Here is an 18,867-nt window from a genome sequence, read left to right as displayed (position 1 = left end):
TTGGTCCCTGCTGGGGACTAAAATAAACAGAAATACAAATGCAGGAAACATGCAACTCTGCAACTCCTGAAATACCAGAAAGTATTAGAAATAGGCGATCATTCCTCCATGGTACTGCACGGCATGGCTGTTTGCTAGTCTGTGTCTTTGGGGCGACTCACAGTGCACTTTTTCTTTGAATATAATAATAAAACAGCCAACAACAGACAAAATCATCATGCTGCATCACACCTTTTACTCAAGGTCCTTTGAGCATTTTACAATGCAGATCAGGACTACTCTACCTACCTGGTAAAAGGAGAAACCTAGGCAGACGGAGATTAACTCGTTTGTCCTTAAAGAGCTAGTTAGCCACACCAGGGCCCAAAACGCTCATCTGAGACAAGAGTGATCTCCACCGGGCAGTGCTGCTGCTCTTCCTTCCCTTTTCCATCATTGATTAAAGAAGGAAAGCTCCCTACAGCAACGGCTTTCCCTGGACATTTCCTTCAGGTACCAGTTACATTCATCAACTCTTCCAGAAAGCAAAAGCAACTCTGCAGTCCTCCATGAAATCCCCGAATGAGACAGTAGACACCCACACTAATTAGGCTGGTCTGGTTTAATGCTGTTAAGGGACTGACTCCTGGGTTTAGCTCCATGCCATAGACAAGAACGGATAGTTCGGCATGAGCCAAATGGGGTAAAGGAAAGTGGGTTGAAAACAGATTTCAAGCTGCCATGAATTCTTAGTAACCGAGAACTTAACCCAAAATCCTTAATCGAAGGGCAAAGTTAACTGTATTTTCTAAGCAGATAACTAGCACAACAATACATCAAATTAACAAAGACCCAGAGTACCTTCTTACCTATGCAGAAGAGCATGCCACAGCCTAGAAATGTAGTAAGTAAAAAACAAAAGGAAGGTATAGTTGGAGATGTTATTGGGAACTTTGGACAAATCCAGTTTTGTGTCAGCAGGCAGAGGGAGCAGGAAGAATTAAACGTTGGGAAACCCATCTGTAATTACTAGGTCTCTCCCTACTCCAACTGGCAACTCCAAGGACTTTTTTCTTGAAAGCCTCATTCACAATACAGTGTGTCAGTGCTAAAAGAACAAGTCTGAAACACACGTGATGGACAAGCATCTTTTTTCCTCCAAAAACTGATGTTGCCACCAGTGCATGAAGTATCCAGTCTTCTGTAGAACAGCACTAGTAAATTCTGTATCAGAGCTGCATTTGATTTCATGCCCATGTCCCCCCCCAGAGTCTTTCTGTACATTCCCAAAGCACACCTCATGCGCACACACACCCCCACACACCTGGCCCTCACATAAAAATAGCCACTGAAGAACAATTCAAGGAATCAACAGCACTCCCACCAATAACAAGTTCTGATAATGCATTTTCCTGCTTCTCCACACAGCCTTGCTTTATTGGAGAGCCACCCTATGCTCTCTCTATACCAGAGCAAAGGGAAGTACACAGGCATTTTCAATGTCACTCCAGACTTACTTGGGCTTCTGGCTTCCTAAGTGCTCTGTAGACACGTATGGCACTGGCTTCAGCATGCCAGGCTTCCCTCCTGTGCTGCTGCAGAAGAACTGGGCCCTAAGTCTTCTAACGGTGTCAGAGAGCGTAATTCAGTTACTTTTCTCTTGTGGAAGGAAAAAGGTAAACAAGTTGATCAGGTCCAGTAGCTTAATAATATTAAAAAAATAAAAAAGCAGCTGATGAAACCTACAGAAGAGCTTATTTGTGTCTGCCCATACAATCTCATCACCTGTACCAGGGCCAGAAACCTGAGGTCACTGCCTTGCTAGGTCTGCGTAGATCAGCATATATCGAGGATCCTTGATGAAGAAGACAGCTGAAGCCCACCTTTCAAAAGTTCTTCCCAGACTTGTCCATTTAGCCAAAAAAAGATGCAGAAAACCAAGTGTTCATCATTTATTTATTTGAATAAATAGTACAACTGTCACAAACCATGCACAACACTCCTGCTGTTTTTTTTAGCAAACATAGCATTGCATTGTAACTTGCTTACAGTACACAACTCTGTCACAAAGCTGGATGTCTCCAGCATATGACAAGTCCAGAATTTTATCTGCAAGGCTGGTTTTTAGTAGTTAGAAATCCAGAGTAAACACTGTTAAAAAGAGTAGAAAAGAGCCTTAAAAAATACATTAATACTGAAAGCAATGAGGTGTGGGGAAGAGGGGTAAGAAGCCCTATAAGGTTTAAACTGATTAAAAAAGATCTCGCACTGTTGAGTTTTCATCTTGAGAAACAGGATGCAGCTTAGGAGTATCTGGGCTTCTTCTGTGGTAATATAGCTCATTGGAACTGAGTACGTCAAGCAGATGCACCTAAAAGGCAAGTTGTATGGACTGGAAAAGACAGACATTCATTAAGTACTTACAAATGTGGAAGCTTTAATGCTGCAAAGCATTCAGCATTCCAGATGAACTCAACAGGATTCAGATCTACCCCACTGGCACCCAGGGAACATATCTAAAACTCCAGTAACACAAAGAGTTCATGAATAACATTTTTAACATTGACTTATCTTTTTGAGAGGAAAAGAAGTAAGTATCATGCATATGTAAGAGAAAGGCTTGACAAAAACAGGTGTTTAGAGCTTTACCTACATTGCTCTTCCTGTAAACTGGATTGCTTGAAGCTCCAGTTCAGTTAAATCCACCCTGCTCCCAATCTGGTTAACAATAATTACAGCATCTGCAGGAAGAGTGACCTCGCTAGGCGGCAAGGAGCTGAGGGACAAAAAATGTATTTTCCCTGTGCAACATTTACCAGCAGACTTAAAAACATAACAAAACAGGGTATGACACCTGCCCCCGATCCGTCCAGGGCACCAAGCCTGCAGTCTTGACTGACAGGGGTATTAAAGGAATGCTAAAAGGGACCCATGCCTCAGGTTGTAGAGGAGGGACTCAGGTTTCTGCAGAGTGACTAGAAACACCTAATCGAACAAAACAGAGACTGTCTTAAAACTTGGTGTTATGTTCACATCTGCTCACATGCAGTGAGGATGCCAGCTGTAAATCCCCATCTCAGAAACAGCCATCCCCCCTCCCAAAGCCAAACTGCTCTTATCAATCTCCCCTTGTTACTTTCTTTTGCTTTTGATATTAATATTGCTTGCAATTTCAAAAACTAGATTTCTCTGGAGGTCTTTCCCAGCGTCTCAGAGAATATAAACAGCATTGGCACTTCCACATCAGCTGAAGGGAGGTGGATGGAATGACAGCTCTTTAACAGACTTGTTTCCCACAAAGAACACTGCATTAAATTAAAAGTTTGAGAGACCTTTCAGTTCAATCACCTTCCAGCCTCATGATACCCCTATTTCACAGCACAGAAGTTAGACCAATTTCATTAACTTGCCAGGAGAGCTGACCCACCAGGCCTTAGTGCCTCTGCAAGTCTCCTCTGTAATAATTGCTAGCGTCATGGTAAAGTCTAGTGGCCCCATCTGAAATTCAAGTCCAATTGTACTAGGCTCTGTATAAACAGCGAGAGGTCAGCTCCCTCCTAAAGTACAGACAAGCAATGATTCCCCACAGAACCTTTTAGGGTAGATGAGATCTGAATTTTTAATGGAAAGAAAGGGCAATTTCCTCCCATCTTTGTTTTGAAGGTATGAGAGGAGGTGACCCAAATAAATCAAATACTAGAACTCAGAACCCAAAAATATGAAACAAAGAAGCAGAAGACCATTTCTCTCCCCCTGAGATTAAAATAAACGTTTAAGAAGGGAAGGAGAGAATCCTAATTGTAAAATTAGGATTATACAATTCAAATAGCAAGTTTCCTCTTGAACTCAGAAAGGTAAATAAAGTTTGGCATAAGAAATCCACTGTTAGGGAAAAAAGATGCCTACTTACAACAGGACTCAGGTGAGCCCATGGCGCAGAGCAATGCCACCCGCTTCCTCTTTGGGGCACTAAGCCTAATGTTTCGCACAAAATCATGGCTGCCCATAAAAGAAAAGTTGCTGCTGTGATACATAAAAGCAGTAGTCAAATCTCTCCCCTGTGCACTCCGAGGAAAGGAGTGCTATTATATGCATATTCCACAAATAATTTACTCTGGAAATTACATCCCCATTTCCTTTGCACAGCTCACCTCAAAAATCTATGGCTCATGTTCCAGCACAATCTCCTTGTACACACCGCTATACCTGCACATCACCAGCCAGGAACAGCTCCACAGATGAAACCTGTTAAGTACTGAGGTAACTAGACTCTACCAGATAAATCTAGCAATCTTTTTTTAAAACAGATTCCCACTAAAATCCATAACAGCTTAAAAAACTAGGCCAGAGCCTAGCAAAGTATTTCTTGGGATGGCACAGGACAACTCGATGAAATTAGTTTAAAGCATAACTGATCACTGAAGAGCTTCGCATTCGAGTGCTAACCATTGGCTTGCACTACGTATACCACGCCTTGCATAGCCCAGCGCAATCCACAAGTAAAGGCAAGTTCTTATTTATACAGAAATTCAGTTTTACTCTTCAGGAAAGAAAATACATAAAACTCTGTTTATAAAAGCCTGACCCCAGAACTGTACAGCTGGAATAATTCCAACAGGAATGAATCTGACCCTTTAACTCAACTACGTGAAATGAAGAGTCAGCCTTTAAACTGCCAAGCTCATTATTGCCCATGTACATTTCAGAAAGGTCTGGGGGCAAAATGCATTAATCCATCCTGCACCTATTTGACCAGCTCCTGACTGACCTGATTGAAGCTGCATGCTTAATGGATGACAGTGGCTCTAGCAACCAAATTTATCCTAGAAAGGAGATGAAATAAAAAATAGACATCAAAAGATTAGCCGTTCATCCCATTGCAAGACTTATTCTGTGTAAACACTGAATGGAAATAACACTGAGTAGTATGAGGTTAACACAAAACCTGAAGCTTTTGCCATTAGCTTCACATAGTGCCTGTAATTCCCCTCAGTCCCACCCACCCATCAGAACATAAAAAACCTTATTTAACAGAAAAGGCTCAGCTTCTAAGTAAACTCCAATGCTGATTTCCTACTGCTAACACTTAAGCCTGGTAAATCATCAAATGCCAGTGGCAACCAAGGAGTATGCAAAAGAAAGTCTATTATAGAATCAAGGAGTCTCCAGCCATGAGGAAGGTCTCATGTTTTCCCTCCTTATTAGTCAGTGGTATATTTCCTTTATCAAAAGAACATTTGTTGATGATAACAAACAACAGACTCAACAGTATCTTCTGGTAAAAGTGTGAAATATCTACACATTTTCAAGAGACTAGAGAATACACATGCATTATTTTCAGTGGGATTGTCATACAAACAGCTACAGAGAGACCACATCAACTGTAGAAAGAGTGCATGAAGTATAGCATAAGGCACAAAGGGAGCGTGCAGAGGGTGTATTTATTGTAATTTCTGCCTAAGGAGGTTGGAAGGATGAAGACCTCAGCAGCTTCCAGGATCATTCAACGTTCTTGTACTTTGTGAACAGGTTGTACAGAACCCTGAGGGTAGACTTCAGATCCAAGTTGACAACATCTGTGGAAGAAAAGGAGAAATCCTTAATTTGCTTTTCGTTCTCCCTCGTTTGTCCTCAAAGGAACAAAAGTCCCCACATCTCTGACCCGGTGGGATCAGCAACAAAACACCCCACAGAGTTTTGATCTCCCCAAGTCAAACTTTTTAAACATCCCATATGATGCACTTCAAAACCCCTTCACGATAATACAGTCACAGGTAACTTCTCTGGGAAATGGAAGAAAGACAATTCCCTTCCTCACCTAAAACTGGTTACAGAGAAAGTCTACTTCTGTCTGAGACCTGGGATAAAGGCTTTGGGAAATACTACCGATGACTTCACTGGCCACAGAAGCAGCAAACAATTAGCCACACACATCATATGAGATACTGAACCTCACACATCCACAACTCTGCAATGATACAGTCCATGAATAAACAAAGCCTGAATTCTCTTAACAGACTCAAAGCTTTCTGTTATCTAATATCCTTTCTTACCATGCTAGGCCAGGGAACAGGTCTGCAACAGTTCTCAACAAAAAGCTTTTCTGCTAGCACCTCCCAACCGATTACTGTAATAAAATGCCAGGAAATACCACAGACATGTAATCCAGGGACTACGGGGGGAGGCATAGCACAGAGAAGGCTGAAAAGGTGGAAAGAAAGGTTGGATATAATATGTAAGAAAGGAGGAGGAGGAAGCAAAAACTACACAGTAAACAATATATATGGAAGCAGAAGTAAGGAAGAACAGATAATTAAAAAATCATTCAAAGAACTAGGAAGACAGCAAACAGTTAACAGGCTAAGTACAATTAATGTGAGGTCCAGGGGAAACACCTACTGCCTGTTTTGAAGAATCATTGCCAGGACCTCTCCACCCTTCCCTCCCACCCCATACTGGATGACACTCTAACCCCCACACTTCATCTGGTGTTTTCAGTAACCTCTCAAACATTTCTTTCTACCTCCTTCCTGTATTATTTTACATATCTCCATTATGGTTTTGTATTTTGCATTTGCAAAAGAACCTTCTGCTGCCCCAAAGAAAGGAAAGGTCCCAACTGCTGTGAAGTAATACACCCTGAAAAAAAGAGATGTCTTACCTGGATAACTGAAATATGAAATATTTCTAAGTTTTCCAGGCACCATAGAAAGTTGCTTACTACCATAGCATTCTCAGTAAGGTAACAGCCAGAATCAGCATTGGTTCCTCTGCACCAAGACCCAGTTCCCTCAGAGATGAATTTAAAATGTAAATTTAGCCACGGGAAACAACACTTTGCAACAGCCTAAAGCTGGGAAATTAAGGCAAATAACTGGAGAAGAGACAACTACCAGCAGATTTGACCCACTGATGCTGGCAGCCACTTTTGCTTGCTAAACAATTGAACAAATAGTGCTGGCACTAAGAAAATGCCAAAAAAACTGGCCCAGTCAGCTCTGTAGTGGTCTGAGATTTTTAGTGTATTTGCCCCATTCCTCCCAAACGGTTTTCTTCTCCCCATGCCACCCATCTTCAGCCTTCCACTGAAAGCAGGATGGGTCTTTTACCTGAGCCACCGTAACCTCCATCTCAGCTGCCATGGCATGAAGCAGTGTGATCAAGTCTTGCAGGGTTCAGTTCCTGCCTCTGGCTGACATCAGTTCAGAGGCAGGAACTGCCTATGCTATAAACCAAGATCAAGGTGCCAGTGGAGAGAAAGAGAAACCTAGAGGGTAGAGCAGAAACATCGCTGGAAGCTAGAAGGACAGTTAGGAAGCCAGGGCACGTCCCAAGGAGAGAGCAGCTGGGAGTAAGAGGCAGCGACGTGCCAGAGCAAGAGCTAAGGGCACCAGAAAGAGCACAAGCAGGAGCTGGAAGGGGGCCCAGATCTGCAGCACTGGGCTGGGCAGGCACCATCCATCTGCCCTCACGAAGGCATTTAAGGCTGACTCCTACTAATCTCCAATAGCAATTTGAGCTAGGTACCTGCTGCTGATCACCCCTGGTGAGGAATGAGAGGTATGGGAGGCCCCACCACTAAAAGAAGGAATGGATCCAGATCTTTTATTTGGCAGTGCAATGGCATGTAAATTTAGGGTCAGAAGAAACTATTGTGGTCATATAGTCATGTACAACACAGTCCTTAGAGAACTTTACCTTGGAAATCCTGTATTGAGCTTAGTAACCAAGCTGTGGTTGAATTAAAAAAAATAAGGTTAACATTGCCTGGCTTTTTGTTTTCTTTTTTCTTTTTAAATCTTCCAGTGGTGGAAATGCCACCTCCGTCCCTTGACAATTCAGACTGATTATTAATTACCTTCACCGTTGCAAAAGTTATACTGTAATTCTAGTTTGACATTTTCCTAACTTTCAGACCTTGTTATGCCTTTGTTTCCTGCATTAAAGAGTACAGTAGTGTGAGATGCATCCTCCCTGTGTGGGCGATTACCGCGTTCCTTATTGATCAGTGTCTAACAGGCATTCCCAGGAATAAGCATATTCTCAGCCTCCCGTTTCTTATTTTAAGATGAAGCATGCACAGTCATTACATTACCAACAACAACTAATAAAATGTTAACTGAAAGTGGCCATAAATCATCAAAATAGTTTAAAATATTCCATTAATTTAAAACTTTCACACTCCGTAACAACCCCATTAGAGGCTAACAAATTTATCCACTACAACATACTTTTGCTGCAATAACTCAGCATCAAGTTCTGCTGCTGGCTCAATCGACTGAACTGGGCTTCAAGAACAGAGAAGAGGAGCTGTCCTATATGCTCCTATTTTTGTTTATCACCTGTACAAAGACACACTAAAATATCAAACAAGACCTCTTTCTTGCAAGCGCTGCAGAAAGCATGGGCTATAGAAATAAAAATTGTGATGATCTGCCCTAGGCAACGTTTTACATGAAAATCCTACAACTAATTCAAGAGGCATTAACTATCCAATTCACACTAAAGGACATGGATTCACCGAACAGGTTTTCCAGCTTATTTAGGAATGAACAATAGATCAGTATGGCATTAACAGAGTATACTATACACAAAACTTTTTGCAGAGCATCAGAGTCTATGACAAAATGAATTCTTGTTCTAAGAAACACATATTACACGACTGTACTGACTGTCAAGATCCTACAGCGGATTCGATGAAACTACGGTGACAAGCAAAGCCCAAGATGTTACTGTCCTCTGCACAGGAGCAGCTTTTCAACAGCAACAGTCAGTTTTACAGGCAATTCCACATAGACACTCACACAAGCTGTGAACTACTGCTGCCGGGAATGGGTACACACACAGAAGAGGGAGGAATACACACAAGAGACCGTACATCCTGCAGCGGCAAAATGCGAAAAGGAATGTTCTATGAGCTAATCTGGCTCTCTAACTTCTATTAATAATTAAATTTTCAATCAGTAAACACTTAAACATATTCTGCTGTTTATTGAATCTACACGCCTTGTCCAGAGCAAACAAAAGATCTGCTATAGTGTTCTACCACTCATGATAGTGTAAGGATATAAGATAGCTTTATGGGAAGGTAATCTCCTCTGTTAGATCAACTGATGAAAACAAAACAAAACAAAACAAAAGGACAAGCTTTCAACTAGAGAAGTCTTCTCCTAGGTTTTTAACATTTTCTCTCTCTCAAAACAAACTTATCTAGCTTACCTGGTCTCCTACTCTCTTTAACCCTTCCATTCAGAAAGCTGCCATTCCTGATTGTGCATTTGTATTTCTCCAGTTTCCTTGTCCTCCTCATATACCCACTGACTCAGCTCCAATACTCAGAACACTCCTTTACTTTCCCAAGTCAGTGTCTTGTTTCACCGAATTCTTCAGGACCACTTTTCATCCCCAAATTTAAAAGAACAGCACTGACAGGATACATATGCATTTAATATTGTCTTTTGCCTTTTTTCCCCCACTATAGACAGCTCCACTACTTGTTAATCTATTTACTATCACCACTTTGTCTCATTTTAAGTCAGACTGAACATTTCTTCGGGGCTCCTCATTTTTCTTTGTTCTGTGGAAGCCTCTAACACATATGTAGTTTGTAACACCAGGAATAAAAATTGCTCACTTAGCAGTCATAAAGTTTTAATTCCTCTTTTTATCCCTAGTGCAAGCAACAATGCAGACCTCATCATTAATTAATTTCAAGGTTCAGAGACTTTAAAGGAAAAACTCAGTTTTTACACTTTTCAGTTCTGACTCCCAAGTCCACATAAATCAAGAAGAGAGTTTGCTACCGGTTCTCCAAAAGAAAGCAAAAGCCTTTCAGTTATCTGTCACTGAAATCTGATCACAGCGCTACCTGTAAGAATTATGAGAATTAGACCATGAAAAGCTTCCTGCTTGGATAGTTATTGAGAATACCAGCCGAATTTATAATATAACACTGAACAGCTCTTGCATCATTCACTAAAGCCAGACTTGTACACCTCAGTGAATCTATTCCAGACACGAAACACAGGTAAGGATATACCCCAGACACAGACAATGAATCCTTTGGAAAACCGTCAAGGGGCGTATTTACAGCTCCACTTTGTGGCACTACTGCTACTGTCTTCAAATGGAGTTGCACTTGAAATGCACCTGCTATTATGTCTTTATATACCGTTTAAAGCCACACGGCACGTCCATACCTTCAGGGCGAGCTTTTGGTTTCTTCAGTCCTCCATCTTGCATCAGCTCAAAAGCAAAGGAAACATTATGGACCTGAAAGAGGTAAAGCGTTTAGAATCTCACAAGTTATATAGGCATTAAAAACCTTTAATCAAATTTTTAAAATGCTTTGTTCTCTCTATACGTGACATACAGAATAACAATTCTATTTAAATCAATATTAAACATTTACATGTTTAAGCATGGTAGAAAGTACATATGAGAGACTAAGAAATGAAAGCTCGTATCATTATAGTGCAAATACTCACTTTTTGATACAAAGGAAGTAATTCAAGATTTCCAAATTTCAAGTGTAAAAATGTGACTGGGCACCACATAAACCAGGAAACCCCATTAAGTCCCAATCTCAGTCTCTATGGCAGAGGCCAGAGAGCTCCCAGTAACAACAACAGGGCTGCATTTTGTTGAGTTCTTCCTGCCTGTACCCAAGATCAACATTTCCAACTATAAGGCAAGAGATCACTCGCCATCCAGGCAACAAGGAATGTAACAGAAATGACATAACTGAACAGAGATGAGAAAATACATAAGGGCGTGTAAGAAAGAAGAAATAAGGACACTAAATGGAATTATTTTCAAACAACATTAGTCTTTTCTGCATTTTTATCAGCTGCATATCAAGCAACATCAACATTACATCATCAAGGAGCCAGGCTGCTTGTTGCATGACCTTGTACTAATCCCTTAGTCTCTTGGTGCTTTGGCTTCCTCTACTTGAAAACAGACAAAAGTCAAATTAAGTTTCTCTAATGAAGCAAATGCTTCAAAAAATGCTTGGCGGTGGCAGTTCCTAGACAGACTGTGCAGTGAATTTGCAAAACAAGCTAGGCACAACTGTATAGAAGGAGCTTCCTGAACAAGCCACCAAGGATCACACATGAACATAAAGTCAGAGGAAAGAAAATGGATAAAAAGGAAAAATGCAAGAAAGTGGGTGTCTTCTTTTAATCTCTCCTTTGAGGAGCAAACATTATGGTTTAAAGAGATCTGCATAGCAGCTTTCTTGTCCACGCTTATTGAAATTTAAGCAAGGTAATTTCAATTATGAATTCTGTGCATTTTTGTTACTGCAAATGACAGTTCTGGAGATACATAGCAAGGGGGAGAGATTTAATTAAAGCTACTCATCTTGAAAATCAGGGAGTTACACATACAAAGCTCCCCTACAACAAGGAAGAAAGGCCCCCTTTCACTGGCACTTATTGCTCAGGACGTCATTAATCTCTTTTTACCTGCTACAGTTCCTCCTCATCCATTGTGACAAAACCAATCACTTTCAAGATGAAAATACTTTTTCCTTTCCCAAAAACACAGAGTCTACCTCTCCTTCTTTGATTTACAAATCCCCTTTCCTCAAGGCAGAGTCTCCACACAAAACCACAACATTACTTCAGGAATACTGGATAATCTTTATGAATTTAAACTGTTAACAACAAAATCATAACTGAACAGCTGCTGGCTACAACTCAGCATCCTGCATTTCTACCAGGGCGAAAATTCAAGATACTAGGATAAAAAAGCAAGAGAAAGCTGTAAAGAAGAGCTTGTATAAGACATAATAGATAACTATTTTCCCAATGCTCTATCAAGTTCCTGTGCAGTATACAACATTCAAAATGAACTAATCCCCATCCTATCCACAAACTGAACACCTAAAGAAGCCCCTCTTACCGGAGCCTGATTTCCTGCCTTCAGGGAGCCTCTTTAAGCTCCAAATAGCAACTAGTCACCTCCTGAGGAAGTCAACAAACCCTATATAACCTACAGAACCAGCAGGCTCAGCACATTAGCCTGGGTCTGTAATGGCGCTCATTTGGTGCAGCTCAATTTCCTCTTGCAATGCTGATATGATCCACCCAGGCAAAGCTGGGTTCTTCTACTGGTGATGAAGTCCCATCCCTCAGACAGCATGTACCTTTGCTGAGGTATGCTTGACAGCAACAATCTGCACTGAAGTCATTATGAAAAACCCACCATTTTAAACAGCCCTCGCCTTACAAAGCATTCGATCTTTTAATTTTTGCCAATGTTTCCAGCCCTGACCTAGCCATCTCCTGCTCCAGCTCAGCCAACACAATACTTGCATCCTCTCCACTGCAGAACATGGCAGAATAGAAAGCAGGGGGCAGATGCATTACTCCAGCACAACCAGGCACCAAATATACACAGATGTGCGTGCACATCCAGGAACAACTGCAGAAAGAGGCAAACTTTTGGTTATGACAATAAAATATGTGTTAAGCACTCTTCTCATCGTTAACACTAGGAAGGACACAGGACAATGGAGCAAGTGTGGGGCTAAGAGCAAGACACTTATTTCGTCTCCTTCCATCTCTAATACCCTGATTATGAGTAAGACCATCTAAGACTGCAAAGACTTTACTCTTCTTCCTCAAAGCTCATTTTGTCCGAGACACTGTTAGGCAGCAAGTCATTCACTCCTTACCAAATAGAAAGAAATATCCAAAAAAGACAAGCTAGCACATTCTCTCAAAAGTTAAAGTCAGCAACATTGGCAATGATCCTGCCAGGAACTGGACACAGAACCAGATGTCTGTGCTCACAAATTGACTTCAGACAGGCAATTTTTTGCACACTCCCTCCTTGACAAGATCTGGGCATCCATCTTGGCTTTAGATCAGCTCCAAAACATGTTACCTGTGAGCACTCAACATATAGTTTCTAACCCCAGATCAACCAAAGATCATGGCCCAGGTACCACCTCTTCTACTACAATACCTCATTTACATATCAAGTACTGATATTTATTCACTTGGTTTGTAGGAACATTAAATAAACTACAGAAAAAGAACTAATGGTTATTAGGCAACTGATACTAATGAGATGAGGGGGCAGTTTTTAGGGATGACATTCCGTGACCTTGGGAAGAAGCTCTATCTCCATGTCAATCCCAGTGTACAGGATGCAGCTAAAGCAGAGCTTCCCATCTCTCACCTTTTGTCTTTCTTGCCTATTTACATAGTACATAGTAGGCAAGGCCAGGCATCAGCTCTGCTGCCTAGCACAACAAGGCATCCCTGCGCACAAAAACTTCAGGCAGTACTACAATTTAATAAATCACTTCGGTTATGCAAAGTACTATACTGTACAAAGCACTTATTACAGATTTATTCATTCTGGATATTAATGAGCTTTATGTGTCGTTTGATGCTAGTAACAGAATACCTTTCTTCCTTAACTATGGGTAATTTACCCATTCATTTCACAAGCAACATTTAGTGGTATTAACTATCAAGTGTCACAGCCAGAGCATCTTTGCTACAGCCCCTGAAAAGAAGAATATACCAGGTTCTGATTTACTGGGCACAAAAAGAAAGGACACAATGATTGGAAAATGTCATGTGGTAACAAAGCAAAAAGAATATAACCTGGAGTTTCTACCCACCTTTTGATCAAAACTTTCAGGTGTTAAGTAGAAGTTGTGAAGTGGAACGAAATAGTCTTCAAGGAGACCCATGAGCAAAACCAAGTAAACACCATCTGCAAACTAAATAGAAATACTGATGACATTCCTAGGTGAAAGCATCTGTTTTCAAATAAGCATTCATAAACAAGCAGAACAAAGAATGCTTGGCCTAAATTATGTACTTTGATTTCTACCACTGTTGTTTGCTAGCACAGAAGTGTAAGATGCTTCAGGAGTCACAGACTGCTCCTTTCAGGCATAGCAAGGAATTGACAGCAAGCGTAACAAGCATTTAGGGCTTTGTTTCACCTGCTCCCTGGATTCACCTATACCTTTGCAATCACCAGTGCAGCTAAGCAAGCTAAATAAGTCTTTTCTTAAGAGCCTCTTGATATAGCTGCTTTCTTGTCAGTTCTCTAAACAAAAGAAAAAAACACAGGATACAAGGCTTTCTCCCTACATCTGGTAGCATTATTTCTTCTACTCTCATTTCCTGAGCAAAACAAGGAAGCCCATCAGCTATTGCTATAGCATTAACCCATGCAAGATCATGTGCCAATGACTATTTAAATTACTTACATACAGTAAATAGCTCTAAGCAGAAGAAATTAAAAGCAATTCACCTGGGAGTTATCCACAATTTGTATTCCTTAGCTGTGCAGAGTATTTGGTCTGAATAGGCAGGGACTGAAACCAAGATCATCTTTATCTCCAGTTAGTTACCTATTTACTAGGCTACTGAATACTTTGGGGTGAGGTTAGAGTATGTAAGTCTGTTCTTGCTTTTCCTCACATTCATTTTATTCACTTGAGGAATCTTGCCAACTTCACTACAGTATTTAACAAAGCTTTTTCAATTTTTAAAAAAAAAAGACTTCCTGGGAAACATGTTTGCACATGATATACTCCCAGTCCTACTACTACAGTACCTGGTCATTTCAACCACAATCCCTCTTAAGTTGTGTGTGTTGGACATTCAAATCTCTGCCCTCAATCAGAACTTGAAATTGTCCCCCCTGTCACAGGTAGGAAGTTTAACTTCACAAAATAATTTTTTTTTTCCAAGTCAAAATAAATTGTTTACAGTTTCAGTAAATACTAAATAATATACTAAATAGTTTCAGCAATACTATTCAGTATTCCTACCACATAGGACAACTACTTACTGGCTAAGGGGAGTAATGTGATATCTATCTATCTATTTGTCTATCTATCAGACTTCTCACTTGTAATCCTCATATGGCGTTATGTGACATCCTCTAACCTTTTCAAAAATAAATTGTTGGGTACTTCCAAGGCATTAAGCAACAATGTCTTGTGACAGATCAGATCCAGTCACCCATTTATTTCAGCAAAGCTACAAAATAGCAGTGAATGATTGGTATTAAACTAAGCCAGGCTCAAACCAATTACCCATATTCCTGGTATAATTCTCTAGATTCCGTATTTATTTTTTTGCTGTGACAATAAGATAACCATCTCTCAGAGTGGTTCTCACTTCTCAGAGTTCAGTGAACTCTGGAAAGAATATCTGCTTCTGCTTAGCCAAGCCCATGCCTGAAAATTGCTTAATTTTATCTGTAAAGTGAGAACTACCCCACTGACGCTGAAATTCACACTTATTTAAGGTGTCCAAGCATACTCGGTACCCAGTTCTGCGCTAAAGACAGAGGACTCCTCAGAGCAGAGGGTGGTGGTTGACGGACGACTCTGCAAGCTTGAAACAAACTAACCTGGATACAACTGGCAGTCAAGCCACTGCAGTACAGGAGCTCCGAGTCGTTAATCCACACTGCTGAGAAGCAAGCACAGTGCATGTGCTCACAAGATAGCAGGGTAAAGAGGAGGATATGAAGGCCTTTGCTGCAACAGCAAAATTGTTTCCAGTCCCACTTTGATGTGATCAAAGCTAGCACTGGTATCTCTATGATGAACTGCACGCTGCAGTCCACGCTCCTCCTGGGAGCCCCAGGCAGCCAGCTATTAAGAGCTTATGCCAGTTCATCATGAACCCTCACAGCTAGAAAAGACACAACCCACCACCCACCCACAACTATAGCAACTGCTTTGCAGCACTCCACTTTGATCCGAGAGACAAGCTGCCCTGAAATCCAGCCATATTCTACAGTCATTAATATGACCCTATTAAATATCCAAGAATTTCACCTTATAATACAAATCAACAGCAATATGAAGTACATGTAAACATGAGTAAAGGAAGCAAGCATCAGTGAATGTCATTGCTACTTAACAGAGCCCTGATCCCATAAATTAACATGCCCAAAGATAAACAGTTCTATAATAAGGTTTTATGGAGCGAGAGCCTAGATTTGCAATTTACACAGTTAGTTACATACAAAAAGACAAAGTCTCCTACCTGGGTTTCTAACTCCGTTACTTCCAAATTCAGTTTATTCAAGTGTTTGTTCACAAAGGTGATCAGAGACTATAAAAGAAAACACCAGAACCAGTGATGTTATACACTACAGTCAGTGCCTATGTGAAAGGGTTAACATAATCTTTTAAGACTTTTTTTTAAGCTTAATAAATATCCGTGTGCTATTTGCTTTTGCATAAATAAGTACATAAAACCAAAAACAACTCAGTCGTATAGTCATTTTTGTTGCACCATATGCCAGAAGTCACCAGATGGTGCTATTACATACAGCTTACTAGTTATTTTTTCTAGCACATAAAGCGTACTTTAGTGTCCTGGGAAAAAGCAGTGATGACATTGGTTCTTTTGTAGGTTCTTTGTGAAGATGAAGCAAGCAGTAGGTGCATTTATTGTCCACACTAATCTCTTCAGGTTCTTGGAGAAGATCCACTGCCTGGGAGCAAGGCATCAGCAGCACTGAGCTAAGACTCCCAAGAGAAGATGCCAACAGTACGCTGTTCTGCACACACCTCTGTTCCTGGAGTGATGTGTGCATATCAATTAGCAAATTAGTCAGGATGTAACCCAAGTCTGGCATTTCTATTCCCGCAGGAAGCAGACATGCTACTATGAGCCAGATAGTGCTAATGTATTGGAGCACAGACATCTGCCAGCCTCCTTAAAACACTTCCAAAAGGGACACAGAGTTGGGTGTTAACACTTTTATTGCATGGATAGAGTTAACTTAATTCTCTATCAACTTTAAAAACACTCTTCTAGAAGACGTTTCAGACGGGAAAGATATAATCTTCCAGAGACTTCAAAGCATTATTTTAAATGCATACATCCTCTTGTTTCATACGAAGCAAAGGGACAAACTACGACACTGATCTTTGCATACTACTGTTTGTGCTGGTTTTGGCTGGGATAGTCAATTTCCTTCCTAGTAGCTGGTATAGTACTGTGTTTTGGATTTAGGATGAGAATAATGTTGATAACACACCAATGTTTTATTTGTTAGAATGTGCTGGTTTTGGCTGGGGTAGAGTTAATTTTCTTCCTAGTAGCTAGGATGGGGCTATGTTTTGGATTTGTGCTGGGAGCAGTGTTGATAACACAGGGATGTTTTCGTTACTGCTGAGCAGTGCTGACACAGAGTCCAGGCCTTTTCTGCTTCTCACACCACCCCACCAGCGAGCAGGCTGGGGGTGCACAAGAAGCTGGAGGGGACACAGCCGGGACAGCTGACCCCAACTGACCAAAGGCATATTCCACACCATATGACGTCATGCTCAGCATATAAAGCTGGGGGAAGAAGAAGGAAGGGGGGGGACGTTCGGAGTGATGGCGTTTGTCTTCCCAAGTCACCGTTACGCGTGATGGAGCCCTGTTTTCCTGGGGGTGGCTGAACACCTGCCTGCCGATGGGAAGCAGTGAATGAATTCCTTGTTTTGCTTTGCTTGCATGCGCAGCTTTTGCTTTCCCTATTAAACTGTCTTTATCTCAACCCATGAGTTTTCCCACTTCTACCCTTCCGATTCTCTCCCCCATCCCACTGGGCGGGGGGAGTGAGCGAGCGGATGTGTGGTGCTTAGTTGCTGGCTGGGGTTAAACCACGACACTGTCCTAATAAATAGCTTAACAGTCATGTTGGAACTAGCTGATTGAACAACATGGTGTCTCTTCCTTATGTGTTCTCTAAAACTAACAAGAGCTGGCAGAGATCAACAGCTACTTTACCCCTCTGCTGTGCCTAGCACAAAGAGCCATGTCAAGAATATGTCTAGATAGGTGTGCTTTGCGATGATGCTCAGCCTTGGAGGAAAGACCAAAGGACCATATGAATTAGTGTTAAGTAGAAGAGCCCTGGGACAAGCAACCCTTCTGTAAAAGCTTTGTATTTAGCAAACTTATTTATGGGTGAATCACATTTCAGGGTACTGTGGAAAACATCTTCCAGTTGTGGAAGATCATCTTTAGTACAAGAATGAGCTGAAACCCAAACAGCGAGTGCTTCCTGGGGAGACTGAGGTTGAAGACACACGCATGACTCCGGCTGCTACTGAGCCTAGTGAAGGGGTCACCACCGCCAGCCGCTCATTAGCCTACAGCCCAGCCCCTCCTCGCTGGAGGACAGCACCTGGGATATAAAAGCATGTACAATTGTCCAGTCAGAATGATCTGTACCACTGCGAATACTTTGCAGAGTAGCTTTTCCTAATCTGCATCATTTTGATTGAATCTAGCACTGCTACCTAGAAAAGCCTTGGCCAATAAACCAGAGTAATGAGACAAGCCTGACCGAAGCCAATGAATCCAGGTATCACCTGGCTTTGAAACAGTGATCTTTGGGGGATAAACATCCTTTTCGCTATTTCAGAATCCTCTTCTGCTATTTTCCAGATCTTTCTGGATATCTTTCCAAAAGCATAAGAAAAAAGCAATGTAGAAAATAAAACTTGAATTTTATTTTTTACCTTTTTGACTACGCTGAGTTTGTCTGGTGCATGATCAAAAAGTGTGTCAAAGGCATCACGCTCTGGTTTTAGGGGGGGGAAAAAAAAAAATCAATACACCTCCAACAGACAAGTATGGGAAGCAGGTTATGTGTCCCAAGCTTAAAGGTCTTTCTCAGAAAGCCATGTAACAGAGACTCAAGCTAAAAATTATCACCCTATTTTGGTGTCGAACTAAATGCCAGAGCGAACTTCCCTGGGAATTTTAGAGAGAACTCAAAATAAACACATCATTCACTGATTTCCCTTTTCTGCCATTCATAATTGGTACACAAAATATGTAGGTGGAAGAAAAATTAAAATGAAACAGAAATTTTGGCTATGCCCCA

The 18,867-nt window shown here is 41.2% G+C and overlaps 1 protein-coding gene across 2 annotated transcripts in view; it reads right to left on the bottom strand.

Moving 5' to 3' along the window:
- Window positions 1-5,149: 5,149 nt before the first annotated feature.
- Window positions 5,150-18,867, bottom strand: part of PARVB (parvin beta) — a 66,907-nt gene continuing 53,189 nt past the window's right edge. For both annotated transcript variants that reach the window (XM_076343986.1, XM_076343997.1), the window contains exons 9-13: window positions 18,500-18,561; window positions 16,023-16,091; window positions 13,625-13,726; window positions 10,179-10,251; window positions 5,150-5,555 (exon numbers count right to left, since the gene is read on the bottom strand). In XM_076343986.1, the coding sequence (XP_076200101.1) occupies window positions 5,479-5,555; window positions 10,179-10,251; window positions 13,625-13,726; window positions 16,023-16,091; window positions 18,500-18,561 (383 nt within the window). In that variant the 3' untranslated portion in view covers window positions 5,150-5,478. The remainder of the gene's footprint in view (window positions 5,556-10,178; window positions 10,252-13,624; window positions 13,727-16,022; window positions 16,092-18,499; window positions 18,562-18,867) is intronic.

The sequence above is a fragment of the Aptenodytes patagonicus genome, chromosome 1 (assembly GCF_965638725.1).
Source record: "Aptenodytes patagonicus chromosome 1, bAptPat1.pri.cur, whole genome shotgun sequence".
In the NCBI taxonomy this organism is placed as follows: domain Eukaryota; kingdom Metazoa; phylum Chordata; class Aves; order Sphenisciformes; family Spheniscidae; genus Aptenodytes; species Aptenodytes patagonicus.
Note: the sequence above shows the minus strand (reverse complement) of the source record. Positions and strands in the feature narration are given on the sequence as shown.